General features: G+C 35.9%; 1 protein-coding gene across 1 annotated transcript in view; it reads right to left on the bottom strand.

Moving 5' to 3' along the window:
* The window catches only part of LOC107556835 (GPI ethanolamine phosphate transferase 2-like), a 116,442-nt gene that overhangs the window by 43,703 nt on the left and 52,682 nt on the right, over window positions 1-20,057 (bottom strand). Inside the window, exons 7-8 of the mRNA XM_016240066.1 lie at window positions 19,268-19,552; window positions 5,244-5,650 (exon numbers count right to left, since the gene is read on the bottom strand). Coding sequence (XP_016095552.1) covers window positions 5,244-5,650; window positions 19,268-19,552 — 692 coding nt within the window. The remainder of the gene's footprint in view (window positions 1-5,243; window positions 5,651-19,267; window positions 19,553-20,057) is intronic.

Raw genomic sequence — 20,057 nt, 5'->3', positions numbered from 1 at the left:
TATATATATATATATATATATATATATATATATATATATATATATATATATGCATATATATATATATATATATATATATAATCATATTCACAAAAGAAAGTAGCAGAAATGAGAGTAGAATAAAAAATAAAAAAGTAAACAAATTAATTACACTATTTCATTTACCTAACATAACTCAAAAACAGAAAATATACAGATTTAATATAATCAAATTTACTAGCTACTAGGAGAGGAAAATTAGCCAATCAGAGCACAAAAGAAAGCACTTGCCATTTTTTGTTGCATTATTTATCAGATGGACGTCATGTGATGCTGAGACTAGAGAAAGCGTGGAAAGTGTTCATGTGAAACTAATTTACAATTCAAGAAACCTCATTACAAGTGCTCTTTAGGGGAAACGTATTGCATGCTACAAAAGTGTAGCATATGGGCCCTTGCAACTGTTTTATGAACAAAACTAAGCAGAAATTTTGTTTTAAAGGGGGGTTCAGTGGTTGTTTTCTAGGCTTGATTGTGTTTATGGGGTGCAGTCTAACATGTGTTAATGCTTCGTTTTTTTAAAAACGCATTATTTTCCACATAATTTACTTTTATTCCACACCGCTCTGTCTCTTCTCTGAGAAACGCGCTGATCAATTTCCTTCTTTTATGAAGCCCCTCCCTCAGAAATAGGCGATGGGCTCTGATTGGTTAGCTTTAATCAGGATGAAACTGTATATTAAAAGCTAACATAAACAGTACACTCTAAAAAATTCTGGGTTAAATACAACCCAGTGTTGGGTAAAATAGGAACAAACCCAAATTGCTGTGTGAAGTAGATGCAATTAGGAATCATTGGTTAAGATTTATTTATTTACAACAGAACAGCACAACCCAGATGTTCGAATTTGTGCAACGCATTTTATGGACGACAGTTTTTGGAAGCACGGCTTTTAATGGTAGGCCTATGTTTTTTTGTTTGTTGGTGTCTCATACTTTTAGATACTACTGCTACACTCTAAAAAATGCTGGGTTAAATTCAACCCAGTGCTGGGTAAAATAGGGACAAACCCAGCAATTGGGTTGTTTTGACCCAGAATTTTTTAGAGTGTACTGTTTATGTTAGCTTTTAATATACAGTTTTATCCTGATTAAAGCTTTAATACAGTACCGCAACTGCACGCAGGTCCATGTTTAATGCTGCTCAGAGCTATGTGAAAATAAGTGTATAAATGTAACAGTTCATTGCTGGAGCTGAGCTGAGCTGAATGAGAGAGAGAGAGAGAGAGAGAGAGAGAGAGTGTGCAGAGCAGGGCGACACGAGGAACAGTATTAGGAACCGCTGCTTTAGAACATTGATTTTGAATCTTGTGAATCCATTGCCGCTTCCAGAGACTCATGGATCACAACACACAGGAAAGAACAAATTTAATCGCCCGGGGTGAAGTGTGTTTAGACGCTGGACGTTTGGGGGATATTTATGGGGCATTTGATTAGATGACAAATAACATGTCCGCAAACAGAACTGTTATGCAAACTAGTTTGGTCATAATTATGATTTTACCATTTTTAATCAGTTTTGCTGATATTAAACAGCCCTGCGGTGATACATAAGAATCTTGAAAAGAGTCGGAATGATTATTAAAATGGCAATTAAAATGCTTAATAAAAGGGACGAATATTCATACTTCTTTGCAGTGTACTAATTAGTCCTCTATTCATAAAACAATCTTTTCATTAGCCAAAAAGTCTGCAGGCAGTCTGAATATGAGCCCAAAAGAGTTCAGAGTCCTTCTCTCAGATATAAAACCAGAGACTGTGAGATTCAGAGGTTGTGAACATTAATTGCTTGCTGTCTGACTGTAGTCTTCTGAAGTCATATGATAGTTTAGTTCGAGGAACAGACCAGAGCACTTGATATTCACTAATAATCTTCCACCGCAGCTCTCAAACGAATGGCGCTTATGGCACAGATTTGACATCATGACTTGGCTAGAAGAATGTTATTGACAACAAATCTGTGGCATGGGCTCCACAGGTTGTTGGAGAATAATAACTCATATATTGGTCTAAAGAGACAACAAACAAATGAATGAACCGAACATGAGAAAGGATGACAAAAGAAATAATAAGAAAAACGATGAACAAAAGAAGAAACCAAAAACAAACAAATAGAGAAAGAAATAAAGAACAAAATAATGGCTAAACTAACTGTAATAAACAACTGAACAGACAAACAAACGAAAGAACAAAAGAGCCACCAAACAAACAAAAGAATGGACTGAACAAGAAAAACAATGAACAAAAAGAATGAACACAAAATGGCCAAACTAAGAAAACAAAGTGCAAACAAAAGAGGAAAAAAAGAAAGAATAAGCAAATGAACAACTGAGCAAACAAACGAATGAATACAGAAATGAACGGAAGAATGAACAAATGAAACAATGAACAGCAGAAAAAAAACAAAGAAAAATGTAAATTATTATTTTTCAAATTAATTTATTAAAAAATGATGTTGTTGCTACAGTAAATAGAATATATAAATAAAATTGTAATCTTTTTTTAAAGATTTGTATATAACATATATATATATATATATAATATAATGTAATATAATACATTGTAGTGTGTGTATATATATACAGTATATTGCTGTTTATATTTATTTTGGTTAGGATGCTGCCTGATGGGCCGTTCACAATGACAGCGATTCGAAGTGTTACCGCACACTGATGTGATTCCTTTTCAATGAGAGTTGGCGACTTGAGCGACAGAGACCGTATGATATGACTGCCAGGCACAGTTCAGTACTGCTGTCGAGTTGAGATGCCTACGAGCAACAAGCAGCGTAGCGACCCGACAACCTGCGGTGATTTAATCGCTGTCAGTGTGAATGCACCATTAACTCCCTATGCAGACAGTCCGACGTCTCAGAGCAGAGCAGCACATCCTCAAAAATGACTGAAAACAGCTCCAGTTAGTAGGACTATGCGGTTCATTGAATTTTAGTTTTATGAAACGATTATGAAAACATGATAATCAAGACAGAATGACTCCGCATGCTGCATTCCATTCCTTTTATTTATTTGATAGCGGTGAGCTTTTGCGCCGCCTTAAAAAGTCCAAACTTAACATCCAAATCAGTCAAATCAGACATGGCTATTGTAAAATGCAGTCTACTGAGGGACATGCCTGATATTAAAAAGAGTTATTAAAAGCGTACTAAGCTGCGAGAGAGAACTTACGCTGTGCTTACACAGCGGCTTTCTGTGCGACATAAATGCAATTCTGAGAAAAAAGTCAGAATTGCAAAATATAAACCCTTTTTTTTTGCAATTTTGAGTTTATATTTCACAATTCTGACTATACATATACATATATATAATAATTTAGAGTTTATATTTGTTAGAAAAAGTGTCATAATGACGAGATATAAACTCAGAATTACGAGAAAAAAAGCAAGAATTGTAAGAAATAAAGTCGCATTTACTTTTTTTATTATTATTTTATCCCATGGTGGAAACAAGCTTCCATATTAATGTAAATCAGCCAAACAAAAGAAAATGAGAAAATCGATCACTGCTCTTAACTGTAACTTTAAAGGGTTAGTTCACCCAAAGATGAAAATTCTGTCATTAATTACTCACCCTCATGTCCTTCCAAACCCGTAAGACCTTCGGTCATCTTCAGAACACAAATTAAGTTATTTTTGATGCAATCTGAGGGCTTTCTGACCATGCATAGACAGCAATGCAACCGACACCTTCAAGGCCCAGAAAGGAGGTAAGGACATCGTTAAAATAATCCATGTGACATCAGTGGGTCAACCGTAATTTTATATAGCTACGAGAATAGTTTATGTGCGCAAAGAAAACTAAAATAATGACTTTATTCAACAATTTCTTCTCTGCCATGTCTCCACTGATGTCACATGGACAATTCTAACAATGTCTTCACTACTTTTCTGGGCCTTGAACGTGTCAGTTGCGTTGTTTATGCAGGGTCATTAAGCTCTCGGATTTCACCAAAAATATCTTAACTTGAGTTCCGAAGATGAACGAAGGTCTTACGGGTTCAATTCAGTTCAAAGGTGAGGAATTAATGACAGAATTTTTATTTTTGGGTCAACTATCCCTTTAAAGGGGTCATATACGTGATTGTTGGTACATTTTACCAGTTTTTACCATTCTTTCAAAACAAAAATTAAAATAGGAAAAATATGCGATATGAAAATAATTGAAGACAAAATGTGTTTTATTGAGAAAAAACAAGATTTGGTTTTTAAAAAGCCTTTTTCCAAAAGGTACATCTGGAAAAAGGGGGTCGTCTTAATCAGGGTTGTCTTATATTCGACTTACCATATATCGACGCGTAAAGCAATTGTTAGTTTTTAGTTTGTTTGAATTTTCCCTCCTTTCCTTGCTTTCCTTCGCTTTTAAATAGCTTAAAAGCACTGTGTGCATTTTACTTTCAATTAGCGGCAATTTGGCTTCAATCGCTTGAATGCAACAACAAAATACAACGTCAAACTCACTTTAGCCTATATATAAAACATAGAACTTTTATTGACAAAACGAATAAAAATAGGGCAGGCTATGCCTAATATAAAATAACAAATAACTTACATAAAGTTTAAATAGGCAGCCTATAAAAAACTAGAAATAAGTAAACATGTATAATATATAACCAAATAAATAAGAAACGTAGAAAGTTTATTAGCTAAACGAATAAGAAAGTTTGGAGGCACAGCACACACCTTGACGTCAAATAAAATAAATAAATTGCACAAAGTTTAAATAAAGTAAAAATCAGCAAACACTGTGGAACCAATTAAATAAGAAACGAATGTTTAAAAAAACTTCCAAAATCACCTTAGATAAACGGCAAAAGTCAACAGGCTTTTCAAAATCCCAAATACTGCCAAACAGGCGCTTTTGCATTTCGTTTCGAAACTAAATCATTCGCGATTGTCTTGTCTGTTTCACCTCACTCTTCTTGTCAGTCAGCTCGACTCACTCTCCTCACTGGAGAAATGAAATCTGATCTGTGATGCGACTGTCGATCGACACGCTGCATTGAGCAGCCACGTTCAGTTTTTAATTGTAGTGTCTGTTCTTTTACTAAACTAAATGATTTTTATTACTATAAAAAATCTAAACGACGGTGGGGGTCGGTGCCACGGTGGGCAAGTGACATAACCGGTGTTGCGGCTTATCAACGGTATCACCATCAGCACTGTCTATCGTGGTAAGCCTAGATCTTACCTGTTGAGCCAGTGTCCAAAGTCGGGCAGGTGCGCCCACTGCACTCCGGTCTGATTCAGTGACCTCAGCAAGCGGCAGCAGGTCAAGGTCAGCAGTGGGGTCGCCAGCGCCAGCCATTTCTCTGAGACCCAACTCACTCCCAGCTCCACCGCCGGGGAGAATGACGGTCCTTCTTCGGTGCTGGAGTGAAGCAAAGGCCCCTCGTCCTCCTCCTCACCACGATGCCTCTGTTCCCTGAAGTACTTCCTGCAGACGTCCTGGAAGATGGCCAGGCACAGCGTGTTGAGCAGGAAGTACCAGGTCTGGTGCTCCTCCTCTATGAAGCTGCTGGAACCCAAACTCAGGGTGTGACCCACCGTACCGATCAGCAACAGAGCGTCCAACTCCGACAGAGTCCAGTCAGAGCCCTAGAATGAGAGAGAGAGGTTACTATTAGCCTCCTTGTATCAAACCTAGTGAGTTGCCTCGCTGTTTACTACTCTCTACATAGGCAGCTACCTTCTAAGGCAGCATAATAACTGAAATGGAGCCTCATAAGTGACTGATTTGGAGATTTACACAGACAGCAACTCTGTATATAAAAGAAAATGGTTGATTCACAGAAAATACACAGCAAAACATGCATAAGTTACTGATTGAACTAGTTTTATTAATATAATTTTCAGTACTGAATGAAATATGTTTAATCAAGAGGATTTCTAGGATATTTTTCTTCCATTGAGCTTCTGAGATGGACTTGAGTTGGTAGGATTTTTTTATTTTTTTTATTTCTTATGCTCATTTAATTGTTTAAAAATACAGTAATAACTGTAAAATTGTGAAATATTTTTTACAATTTATAACATCTGTTTTCTTTGTGAATATATTGTAAAATGTATTCCTGTGATGCAAAGCTGAAGTTTCAGCATCATTACTTTAGTCTTTAGTGTCACATGATCCTTCAGAATTCATTCTAATCTGCTGATTTGCTGCTCAAGAAACATTTCTTATTATTATCAATGTGGAAAGCAGTTGTGCTGCTTCATATTTTTGTAAAAAACCATGATGCATTTCTTTTTCCAGGATTCTTAGATGAATAGAAATCTAAAAATAAATAAATCTTGTGAGCTTAATGAATTTTTTTTTTTTTAAATCAAAACATTTGCTGTTTCTTCTAAGGAGCACAAATGATAAATGCATTCATGATACATGTACCAAAGAAAGTTAGCATGCAGTTTCTTCCACTTCTTTGGACATTTTATATGGCACAGAGCATGCTGTGCCTCCAATTGTTGCAACACATTCACTCCAAACATCCCGTCATCAACACATCATGTATGGCCATCTTCCATACAGACAAAAGTTTGCACACAAAAAAAAAACCAATACAAGAAAGTCAGATGTGAAGCATAGAGAGAGAAATGGAGTGGAAAAGGTGAAGCGGTTACAGTTGAAAAGGGCAAAGACCACAAGTAACCGAAAAATCGGACAGTTTGTGACAGTAAAACGCTGCTGACACTGAAGTCACCGCTGTCCAACACTGTAAAACAACTCTACAGACAGCACTTTGATGTGTAGAGCCCTGAGCTAACACACAAACACACACACAAACGAGGTGAGAGCGCATGTTGTGTTTCCCACAGTGTGTAAGTGCAGGGCTGCTGAGAGCAGAGCAGTGTTGACTCAAAGGGAAAGTGCTAACATCCACACACACTTCTCTGGGGAATCCTGTACCCTGGTCGATCAAAATCAGCCCAACTTAATACAAAATTCTGGTCTCATTACGAAAGATTCATCACTGCCTGTTATTCTGAAGACACAAATGTTTGTTTTCATTATCTTTCATTCAAATGTAATCACAATCTTTTGCATTCCGAAACAAATTTTATTTTCTTCTAATCGCAGAAGCACAGCAGACAAAAATATTATTAACCAACTATATTTTTGTGAACAAAATGTGAGTACTGCAGTGGCAGATTTTTGAACTAGGTGTAATCAAATTAAAATAAAACACACACACACACACACACACAATAACAACTAATAAATAATAAAACAGCTTCATAATATCTTGTTCAGTTTTGCTTCTCCAGTAAATGTATCATGCTTCAAGGAGTTTCAGTATTTTTACTAGAAGTTTAAAAAGATGAAATAAAACAATAATAAAGGAATATATATATATATATATATATATATATATATATATATATATATATATATATATATTGTATTTATACAAATATAAATAATGTATATATGCAAAATACTACATAAAATATGTATTACATATAAATATAAATAATAGAATATATAAGAAAACACATAATAAAAATCTAATAAAACAACAACATTTTTCTGTGAAAAACAAGCCTAATACATAAAATAATAAAATAAATACATAAAAATAATAAATTATAAGAAAAAAAGAATATATATTAAATGTTACATTTATAAATATATATTAAAAAGTCATTATAATAATTATATTTTATTCATTATATTACTAGTCATTTTTTACAGTACACTAAAGATCATCTCATATAACATCACAGGATTATATCAGTTATTATACACTAAAGCTAAAACTATTAAAAATTGTTTTGTTAATTTAAATAATGCTGCTATAAAATCAAAATGCTCGCCATTTTGGAGAGTATGCACTGAACGCAAACAGCGTATGCTATTCTGTGTCAGCTGCGTTACGCCGGATCTGTTTCTTACGTTGTGATTTGATCTGAACGAAAACAGCGTATCCGTGTGGTGCGGCTGACACAGAACAACATACGCTGTATGTTACAGCGGATACTCTCCAAAATGGCGCTACAATGACACAGAGACGAATTGTTGAATAAAGTGGGGTTTTTTTCTTTTCTTTTGCGCACAAAAAGTATTCTCGTAGCTTCGTAAAATTCCGGTTGAACCCCTGATGCCACATGGATTATTTTACCAATCTCCTTGCTATGTTTCTGGACCTTGATCGTGGTAATTACATTGCTGTCTATGGGAGGGTCAGAGAGCTCTCAGATTCCATCAAAAATATCTTCATTTGTGTTCCGAAGATGAACGGAGGTCTTACGGGTTTGGAATGACATGAGGGTGAGTAATTAATGACAGCGTTTTCATTTTTGGGTGAACTATCTCTTTAAGTAAAATCCCTTTTCCAGTCTTTTTTCCTTAACACAATATCTTAATATAGAAATTAATTTCTTAGATTCTGCATGTTCTAGCAGGTGATATTGCTTCAAATCATGAAACAGGTTAGTGTTCCCTGACTTTGATGGCACGGGCCTTTAATACATTTAATACATGTCTACATTAATAGTATAATAAAATTCCATATGTATGTCCCACATTGTTCATGGCATGTGTGGCACCATTAATGCTGTTTCGCTCCGCTTTTGGCACATAAACAATAGAATGTGTTATCATTTTATCAAGTTATTATTGTGATAATTATCATTAAAGTTTTATCACCCAGCCCTAGTTCCTCTCTACTTTACTTCCAGTGAAAATTCAGTTTCCCTCACATTACTGAAGTTAAATGTGCTGTTCTTGCTCAGTTCAAACAACAGACAGTATTTCTAAGTGACAAACAGCATCTCAGCAGCACACCGTTTGCTCTGATAACGCAATACTAATTGGTAGCTCTGTGGCTTGTTGCGTGTGTGTGTGTCCCTGGTCATGATGGATACGACCATGTCCAGCCTTGATGTGTGTTACCATGGGGACCGGTCACATCTCACCGGTGTGACAAGGCCTCGCCACGGCAACTGATGCCTCCCATTCATCACCCGGGCAACACCTGGGTGGAAGTCATCCGGCGGGGGAAATGGATTGTGTAAGCAACTTGTGTTTGTGTAAACACCGTCTGGGATAAACTCGCTCTCGCTTCTCATTTCTGCGCAAACCGTCTCTCTTTACTTTTTCGCTTTTTCATATTGTCGGTCCCATCGAAGGGAATATTGGGATCCACGATCAAAAAGCAGCACAAATGCATCAGGAGTTTGTTTTCTGGGCTGCGTTCAGGTCTCTGATGGTTTGATCATTGCAGAAGCGAGTGCTGAGCTAACGGGGCCACGCGCAGTAATCTATATGCTAATCCAGAAGCAGACAGAAATTCCCTCTGACGACAGGCTGTGTGTGTGTGTGTGTGTGTGTGTGTGTGTGCCCGACCATCAGCTCATGTGCAACTAAACAGCCTGTTTGTTTCTTTATAGTAGACATATTGTACAGTATTTTATGCTTTCCCTGAAGTCCAATTATAATGTTACGCTTTCTGCACTGTAAATGGGTTTTTCATGAGCATTTTCCACCCTCTCTCTCTGACCCGTACAATTAAACAGCCTGCTTTTGCTGTTTTTGAGGTCAACATGAAACAGCATTTACAGCCTATTTTACTTCTGCAATGCGAGTAGAACAGATTATTTATTTAGGGAAAAAAAGTGCTTTTATCCATCAGGAACTGAAGTGTACAGTGCGTGTTTCATAACTGAATGAATCTAAGATAAATAAAAATTAGTGTTCGTTTTGTCAGCTATTTTTAATTTAGTCTTAGTCCTGTGTCAAATGTAACTTAGCTTTTACCATATTTAGTCAACTTGTCCTGTTTTTGTCGACTAAGGCTATGTTCACACTTGGCGTCTTTTTTGAAGCTGTCAAAACACAGTTTTCTGTTTTACATTATAATCCTATGGAGTAAACAGGCCCGTAATCAGCTATGAGGCCACTGAGGTCCAGACCTCGGTACATTTTTCATGTTAAAAAATAAAATTTGTTCTTTGAATGACTAATTTGCTGTTAAACTCCTCATATGAATGCCTGCATGACATGTATAATTCAGTTTAGACAGTTTGCAATAATGTTTAGCGTCCCTGGTATTAAAATGATCGCTGCGAGATGCTGAAGGAGTGAAGGAGGCTTGAGAGAGAGTTGTGAGCAGTGTTGGGGAAAGTTACTTTTAAAAGTAATGCATTACAATATTGCGTTACTCCATAAAAAAGTAACTTAATTACGTTACTTAGTTACTTTTTATGGAAAGTAATGCGTTGCGTTACTTTTTAAATCTGGACAGGGCTTGCTTGTTTGTTTTTAAAATAAAAAAGTTATATTTTTGGAAAATATAAAAGCCTTTTCACACCAAATGTGAAATTAATACGCCTCAGGCTGAAGGGAAAGTAAATTTACGTCCGTACAGTAGAATGCAGAAGAAGACATTTCAACACACTTCAGCAATAAAAAAAGACACACAAATGTTTGTCTAGAGTAATTTGTGCTTATTAGTACGGTTGAACTGGATCATCGAAGGTCAGAAGCAAAGACATTGGTTAATAGAATGGGATTAAATACATAAAAGATATTTGTGTTGTTTAACATTTAATTATTGCAGGTTTGCGTCATATTCTGAGTTGCATTATTTTTATTCATTTTGAGGAATACTGAATCTGTGTTTTTTTTTGTGTGTGAGATGAATTAATGCATATTCATATTTATTTTATAACTACAGTAGCATCTTCTGATTTCTCTCAACATGGGGACAGGAGAGCTGTCAATCAATACATTGGAAAAAAAAGTAACTTGCGTTACTTATTTGAAAAAGCAACTCAGATATTTTCTCTTCAAATTAAAAAGTAATGCGTTACTTTACTAGTTACTTGAAAAAAGTAATCTGATTACGTAACTCGCGTTACTTGTAATGCGTTACCCCCAACACTGGTTGTGAGTGAGGGCGCGGGCGCAGGACTTGTCTTTTCCACTTAATTTTACTTTATTAACTTTATAAAGTAGGAAGTTGCAGTTTAGAGTCAGCGATATCTTTATCTTATTTGCAAAAGATTGGAAATAATTTTGGTTTATTTTTAGTTTTTATGTTTGTTTTAGTATCAATATCTGGCAACACTGCACCGCCGGCACTTAAACTGAAAGCAATCAAAAAAGCCCATGGACAGGTTTTTGCTGACAGGATATGACATTCGGTAAGGGAAACTCAAAAATTATCATATTATTATCTGTCATAAACAGTAGCATTTAACACTAGAACACAGATCTGTAGAACAAGTAGGTTACAGAATGAAATACGCAAAAACTAGCCACAAAGAAGTCTATGCTATGTCATTCAGTTTAGTTACATTTTCACAAATCATGCTATAAACTTGCATAAGAGCACTAGACAAAGTTATTGTAGTTATGTATTGTTGCAATAAACAACTGATAAAATTATCCACCCTTAAATATAAAGTATTAACAAATTTTGATGCAATAAATAGGGTATGATTTAAAAAAGAATTATTCTTCCAAAACAGAGAAAACATCTTTCACAAACATCTACATGTCTGTCTCCTTTAAAGTGTTTATAGTGTATATAATGAGTTGTATTTGTAGGGGTTATTATAACACAATTCTTTAACACCAACCCCCATCACAATAACACTAATAAAAATAAGTACATGACAGGGAAATTGTTTGCTTTTTTGACATGACAAGAAAACACTTTGAAACAGTGCCTATTGATAGTCAATATAAAATTAGCTTTCTTTTAATCAATTATTCAACAGAAATATGAATGGAGGCAAATTTGTTATGATTGTAATTTTTTGGGATTTGAAGGTGTGATCAATTCGCTTGTTTTCCACAATAATTTTTTTCAATTTAATATAAATGTAATACTTCTACAAAATGTCAAATCAATGTGTGATTTCATAGAGTGCATCATTTTTATTAATAGGTGAGGCTTTTGACTCTATTATGCTACAACAATAAGCTCAATCATTAAATAGCAGTTTGGCGAATATTGGTGAATAAGTACACTATTAAAAGTAAAGGTTCCAAAAGGGTATATGTATGTGTATTCATTCATTTTCTGTGATGCCACAGAAGAACCATTTTTGTTTCCAAACAGAACCTTTCAGTGACCAGTACTTAAAAAAAAAAAGAAAAGAAAAAAAAACTCTTTCAGAATGGAGTACGTTATTACATTTTGATGAAAGATTACAAAAACCTTAGGATTATGCAAATGAGCACATTTGAAAACACATGCATGACTAAGAGATGCGGTCTTATCAGAGTGAGAGTAACTTTTGAGTTTTGGATTATAATAAAAAACAAAACATCCTCTGAAGTGTCGAGTAAACATCTCTATTAACAAGGATGACAGCGGCACTAATTGATCAGGAGGCAATTAATGGAGACTAATTAAACACTGTGCCAGAATTCCCAACAGCAAGGGACATGAAATACATACACAACCCACATCTGCTGGAAACAGAGCTGGAATCACCTTTAAAGGGGTCATATGATGTTGCTAAAAAGAACATTATTTTGTGTATTTGGTGTAATGAAATGTGTTTGTGCGGTTTAAGGTTAAAAAAACACATTATTTTCCACATACTGTACATTATTGTTTCTCCTCTATGCCCCGCCTTTCTGAAACACGTCGATTTTTACAAAGCTCATCGGTCTGAAAAAGCGAGGTGTGCTGTGATTGGCCAGCTATCCAGTGTGTTGTGATTGGCTGAATTCCTCAAGCGTGTGACGGAAATGTTACGTCCCTTACTATACTGTGACGACCCCGGGCTGGACTCCGCTTCTTCCACGCTCAAAGCCGATCCGGCGATCCACAGCACAAAGTTGTTGCATTTCCTCAGCAACCAGCACGGATCAGCTCCAGGCATGACGAAGCGGATATCGTCCTCTTTTGGAAGGCCAAACAAAGTAGTTTCGCTTTCACAACGAAGCACACAGCGCCTTAACGACATGACGGCAACAACAATACTACAGCAAGAATAAAAGTTACGCCTTCTTTCTTTGCGTGAACATTTGGGCGGCATTATGCAAATCTTCCCACATAGTGACGTAGACATGTGGGGGTGTGTTAGAACGAGCCGTTTTAGGTAGGCGTGGTTGACTCTTAACTTTTATAAAGAATATCGCTTTGGATTTGAGACTTTAGTCTTTGCAACTTTACAGATCTTCTTTATGCACCAAGAGCTTGTAACACTCCAAAGATAAAGAAAAAATTAAAATCGCATCATATGACCCCTTTAAAACAAGACTGATTTTTGTAACATTGATTTTTGTATATTACTATACTTTATTTTGTTATTATTTTAAACATGACATATTGTGCTATTATTGTCCTGCAAATTAAAAAAAAAATGATAGGAATACACAAAAGTTACTGTCACAGAAACAAGATTCTTTTGACATTGGTCTAAGTATTATTCATTAATGCTTTTAGAATGATCATCATTCCCTAATTTCTACTGATCTCAGCAGTTTCAATAAGCCATCAGTGAGGGAGGTTACCGTCAATCATTAGCAACTTGCAGACGCTTTGCGTCAATCCCATGATTCACTTCACCTCTGTCTCACAGGTATCTGCTGAGGGGTCACTGTCACACATGTGGGAGTAACTCAAATTTCTGTCAAATTGGCCCGGATCCTCGGAGAGCCTATTATATGGAGAATGAATAGGAAATACAGCCAACTGTCTCCTGGATCTGCACCTGTCAATTATACATCTGAGGCTGTAGTGCATTTCAAAGGGGCAACAGCCTATTTCTATGAAGAATTTTATTCTTTTTTTATCACATATATAAAAAAGTGTCTGTGTGTGTGTGTGTGCATACACTGGTTTTGGTGGTTTATGAGGACACAAATTTGCATAAGGATATGGATATGACACCTGTATTAAAATGTGAAGAAGGTGGTTTATGAGGACACTTCCTATGTCCCTGTAATTCAAAAGGATTAAAACAAACATACTAAATGGTGTTTTTTTTATCTAAAAATGGTTAAAAAGTATAAAACCATTATGCCTATGGGGAGTCCCCGTAAACCACCAATACCAACATGTGTGTGTGTGTGTGTGTACACAGATAATAAAATATCAGTGTTGTTTTAGTGTTATTTATACACTATTTATTAATCAGTATTAGTATTTTAATTAGCTGTTTTTTATAGTTTTCATTTTAATTTTAGTTAAATTTTTTGTAATTTTGTTAAGTGCGCGTTTTTTTATTAGTTTTATTAGTTATTAGTTTTATTAGTTAAGTGCGCGCGCATTTTTATTAGTTTGTTCTTTAAAAAATTATTAATTATTTAAATATTAATTATTATTTAAATATTATTTAAACATTAGTAATACTTAAATATTACTTACTAATAATTAAATATTAATTTATTTTTTTATTCCGTTTTAGTTCAATTTTTATTTATTTCCAGTTAGTAATTTTAGTATTTCAAACTTACTTCATTTATTAACATTATTAACATTTGTAATTAAGTTTTTAGTTTTTAATCTAATCTAATATTTATATTTTATTTTTAATTTAAGTTAAAAATGTTTTAAAAAGTTAATGATAATAATATTTTAAAATGAGGCACAATATTTATTAAAAAAAGTAATTGCAAATATATATAAATATATATATAATATATATATATTTTTTTTTTTTCCCCAATACATTTTTTACTTCAACATTTTTTGGGCTTCCTTTCCCCCCTCCAAGTTTTTTTGTTGTTGTTATTATAAAACATGACATTGCAAAAATTGTGTGCTACTATTGTCCAACCAAAGAAATGGGCTCTTGCACCAAAAACAGTATCAGACTTTCTAAATGAGTAATAAAGTTTACAGATCACAACCACAAAAATGTCTAAATGAGCCATTTTGCAGCTTAGGTTTCATTTAATGTGTTTTTGTAGCCTATTTCCTATAGGGTTTGATGCCAGGGAACGCATGAGCTGATAAACCGCTGTCCTAACCCCAATATGCCATCATCACCGATCACATAAATCATTAGTGTGTTTTCATGAATGATCATCACTGTTATGCTCGAGTACTCGAGTGTGTGTCACTCTCTAGCACACATAGTACATAGTACAATCACCGAAAATCCTGATTTCCATGATACAGCCCCTTGAAGACGCCTCAGGCCGAACGATTTCTCTTTACTCAACCTTAATGCTCCTAAAAACCAGCATTTAATTTAGAGCCCAACATATTCCCAGTGCATGAAACTGAGCTCTTGCCACCAGAGACGGAAACCGGAGCAAAAGCCTGCTCATTAAATACTGAGCACGAGTCGACTGATGCTTCAAATGACAGACAGCCGTCTGGAAGGTGGAAGGTGACAGGAACTCGACTGGGAATTGAGGAGTGATACTGCAAAACTTTCACTCGGCTCTTACAGTCACTTCCTTGCCTTATTTCTCCTCTCCTCTGCTGCACCGCTCTCTCTCTCTCTCTAATGATCATTCTGTTTGTTCTCACATCTGACTGTCAGCAATTTTCTATTGCGTGCCACAGAAACAGAGAGAGAGGGAGATCTTTCTTTCCTGTAAAGAGGTAATTAAAAGAGGTGTCCTCTTCTTATCTCATTAACTCTGGAGCAAATTCTTTTTTTATCCATGAACACTTTGCCTGTGTGGAGGCCAAAACCAGATATGCATTATTAAGAGGAGTTTTTTTATTTATTATTAAGACAGAAGACTCTGTAAGGCAGATTTTCAAAGATTTGCATACAATTTTGTGGATGAAATAAGACCCCGAATGTTTTTGTGAGACTCTATTAGCGTTATAAACTTCACTGATGTTTAACAAAGACATTTCTATCCCATGATGCAAGAGTAGGCTGATCTGATGGTCATATTCTCATCTCACATTCATCATAGAGGCCAAAACAGCAGCTCAATCTGAAACTAACAAAGAAATGTTTCTTAAGATTGGCTCTTACATAAGGCATTCTACAGTTCCCTCCAAAAGTTTGAAAACACCCTAGATTTTCAGAGAATATAAGAAACGTCATCATCATTTCTTGGTGTAAAGGGGTCCTATTATGCTTTTTCACTTTTTCAACTTTAGTTAGTCTGTAATGTTGCTGTTTGAGCATAAAAAAGATCTGCAAAGTTACAAAGGTCAAAGTCCAATTCAAAAGGAGATTTTTTATTTAACAGAAATCACTTTTCAAAAACTACAACGAACGACTCGTTTGGACTACAACGCATATTTTCCGGGATTTGTGATATCACAAATATCGACGAATGGGACGAGACCTGGTTGAGCTGCACTAGAGAAGGCAACGAGGATTATCACTGTGTCGGAGACACGCTAGCTTTCCCAAGGCAGAAGAACTTAGAGTGGTTACAATCATCCGGGTTTAAATTGCGCTCAAATTGATTTGATTTTTTGACAACAGATCCTGTTCACACTTGACCTTTAAACAAGTAAAAGGACACTGCGTTTACAGCAAAGCCTGAGTCTAAAGTAACCACGGAGCTTCTCTACTCATCCTTAAATAAACTGTCAAGGATAAAACTTCAAACAGGATTTGTTTTTGGTGTTTAGAGCAAATTGAAAAATTTGAAACTCTGCTCGGTACTCCAGAGACATTAAGCTGCTGTGTGTGATGCTTCTGATGTTCAAAACTTTCTCCCATCACAGCCTAACGTGCAAAGACGACGACAAGACACATTCACAGGTTGACTTCGCTGAAAAGTGTAAAGACAGTAAACACGATGGCAAAACATTGCTTTGTTTGTTTGAGCGGTCCGACATGTCAAATTCAGTTTGTCCCACCAATGGAAGACGAGGAGCAACATTTTGTGAAACAAATGATTCTTCACTAAATAGTAAAAAGGTCCTTTTTAATTCGGTTTCTCTAGGTCATGGTTTCTTTACTGGACACTGGTTATTTCAACGGTGACAGGAATAATCATTAATAACTTCTAACTAGGGCTGCCGATTTAATGCGTTAATCTAATTAATTAGTAATGGGAAAAAATTATGCATTCAAATTTTTAACACAATTAATGCACACTTCCCGCCCCATGTACGTCAGAGCGAGTTGAAAGCATGCAGAGCCGTCTGCTCTCTTCCGAGTAGCACGAGTGCAAATGTGATATTGATTTTATACAACAGTTCAATAAATAAGAAGTTAATATTGTGTTATAGTTTAGACAAGATTTTCTGTTTTTGATCAGTTTTGCCAACTCAAATTTTACCTATTAAAGCCACAGCAGAACTGTTGTGTGTCTCCAAGCAATACACAATTTCTGAATGAATCCACCTTTTGAATGAATCGGGTGAACCAATGATTCAATGGTCCATTAATAAAGAGAACCATTTACTTCATTCCTGAATGAATCAGCAGTTTGAACGAATCAAATGAATGAATCAAATGAATGATTGAATTAATGACTTATTCATTAAGACATTTCCTGCCAACAACTGGCATTTTTATTTTCTTATTTAGAAAATAATTTCATTAAAAAATAATTTCATATTTACATATTAATAAAAAATCTGAAAAAAAAAACGAATTAAAGGGGTGGTTGATTGCGATTTCACTTTTTTAACGTTAGTTAGTGTGTAATGTTGCTGTTTGAGCATAAACAATATCTGCAAAGTTACGAAGCTGAAAGTTCAATGCAAACGGAGATATCGTCTTTTTAAATTCTGGCAGTTTAATGCCTACAAAAACAGCTGGTAGGGACTACAACGAGTTACTTCCCGGGTTTGTGACATCACAAACCCAGATAAACCCCGCCCTCGGGAAAAGGCAACAAAGGGGGCGAGGCCATGCTGCGCTGCTTTAGAGAAGAGGAAGAGAAAACTAGATGTGCACGTAAAAATCTATTCATATATGAATCGCGATTCTGTCTTCTAACAATTCTAATGGATTCACAAGATTCAAAATCAATGTTCTAAAGCAGTGGTTCTTAACACTGTTCCTCGCGTCGCCTGCTCGGCCTCTCTCTCTCTCATTCAGATCATCAGCTCAGTTCTGTTCCATTTATACACTTATTTTCACATAGCTATGAGAAGCGTTATACATGCGCGTGCATCAGTTTTAATCAGGACAAAACCGTATATTAAAAGTTAACATAAGCAGTAGAATTTACAAATAACAGCGTATCTAAAAGTATGAGACAACAACAAACAAAAAACATAGGCCTACCATTAAAAGCCGTGCTTGCACAGGTTCTGCACGATCCTCTTCAATAATATCCTCTGCTTCTCAATCGGGCTCAAACTGATAAGCGATATTAATGACACTGTTGTTTACAATACAACCAGAGCACATGCCGCTGAGGTGAGGGGCGGAACGTTTAGACGCGCAATGATTGTTATTGGCGGTTTAGCATATCACAACACACTGGGCTAGCTAACCAATCAGAGCCCATCGCCTATTTCTGAGGGAGGGGCTTCATAAAAACAGGAAAAGATCAGCAATGTTGATTTTTGCAATGGTGATTTGATGCTTTTCTCATGTAACACAATAATGGCTTTAAATGAACTTTTGTGGGTAATTTCTCACCCAGATTTGATGTGTGATTAATATGCGATTACTTAGATTAAAAATTTTAATCGATTGACAGCACTATACTTCTAACCACTGCTTCTGGCTAAAATACAAGCCCATAATCCATAACACTGCTTTCTCCAGTGAAAAAGTCATCTCGTCTGAATCAGGAGAGAAATATGCACAGATCAAGCACTTTTTACAAGTGAAAATGGTGTAAAACATTTCTAAACAAGGATGTAAGTGGATTTTGATGTTAGAGAACAACAGGGCACAGACTTTTTCACTGAAGGAAGCGTTATTATGGATTATGGTCTCATATTTTAGCTGAAAGCGACGGTTTGAAGTTAAAAGTCTCAATGGATTTGTTTCTTACTTTTTGCTTCACTGGAGTAGACAGAGCTCTTCAGGTGATGCAAATATTTGATTTGTTGATTTTTTTTGTACAGCATCATGGGAAATGTAGTTTTTCACCACAAATTCTGCAATTAAACGTTATTATTTCACAAACATTTTGCTTCAACAAAACGGCTTCAACAAGAGCATATACTATTGATTAACAACCTCAGAGCTCACAACAGGTCTGTCTTTAAAGGTTTATTAGTTATCGTCAAAAAAATCAATTTCCCCATGGGGAAAATGAATGGTGTTTTTACTTCCAGAACCTGTTGCACTTTATTTCAGAGTAATGTTGTGGTTATGGTTATTTGGTGATGCTCATGGTGCAGAAACCTTTTCACTCACCTTAGCAGGGGTCTTGTTGCTGACCGGCATCCTCCTCGCTGCCATGCTAACCAGAGCACATGTGAAGGCGGCGGTCAAGAGGATGACGGTGAACACTAGGACCCAAGGGAGAGAGCAGAGGTAGCAGGGGCCCCCGGAGGAGGTGCAGACCAGCACGTGAAGGGCCGAGCCAAACAAACACAGCAGGTAAAAGGGCAGAGAGAGCAGAGATGACGCCAGTGGGACGTCCACAACTGCCTCCCTGCTCAAAGCCTCTGGCATGGCCAACATCAGAAAAAACAGCACCTGAGAAAGAGAGAGAGAGAGCGTTTCAATAACACACTCGCACACAAGGGCTCTGTTTACCGCTTGTATTAGCATTTGTCTCGGGTGATGCCATCACAAACTGCCATTTGAGACTGATAGCGTTTTACACCGGGTATTAAAGTAAGTGATTATCGCTCATAAAACGTCCCTGGCAGATATCACTGAAATAGGTGTCCTGAGAAATCACACACATCTATATGGCAACAAAAGGCCCTGTGAACAATAAAAAAGAATCTGGAAGTTTTAAGCCAATCAGAAATAATCTCTGGCAGTCAATCATTTTGCAAGTCTGGGTTTGCAGACACTGGATTGGCTGTTGTCTTTGGAGGGCGGGGTTTTGGAGAAATGGGGTTCACGCACTGAAATCACTTACAGCACTTTAAAGCTCCTCAAGTGTATGTATACATATATATATATATATATATATATATATATATATATATATATATATATATATATTTTTTTTTTTTACAAGATTACAAGA

This window comes from Sinocyclocheilus grahami, unplaced genomic scaffold (genome assembly GCF_001515645.1).
Source record: "Sinocyclocheilus grahami isolate Dianchi unplaced genomic scaffold, SAMN03320097.WGS_v1.1 scaffold580.1, whole genome shotgun sequence".
In the NCBI taxonomy this organism is placed as follows: Eukaryota; Metazoa; Chordata; class Actinopteri; order Cypriniformes; family Cyprinidae; genus Sinocyclocheilus; species Sinocyclocheilus grahami.
The sequence above is the reverse complement of the archived record's forward strand: the minus strand, read 5'-3'. Positions and strand labels throughout refer to the sequence as shown.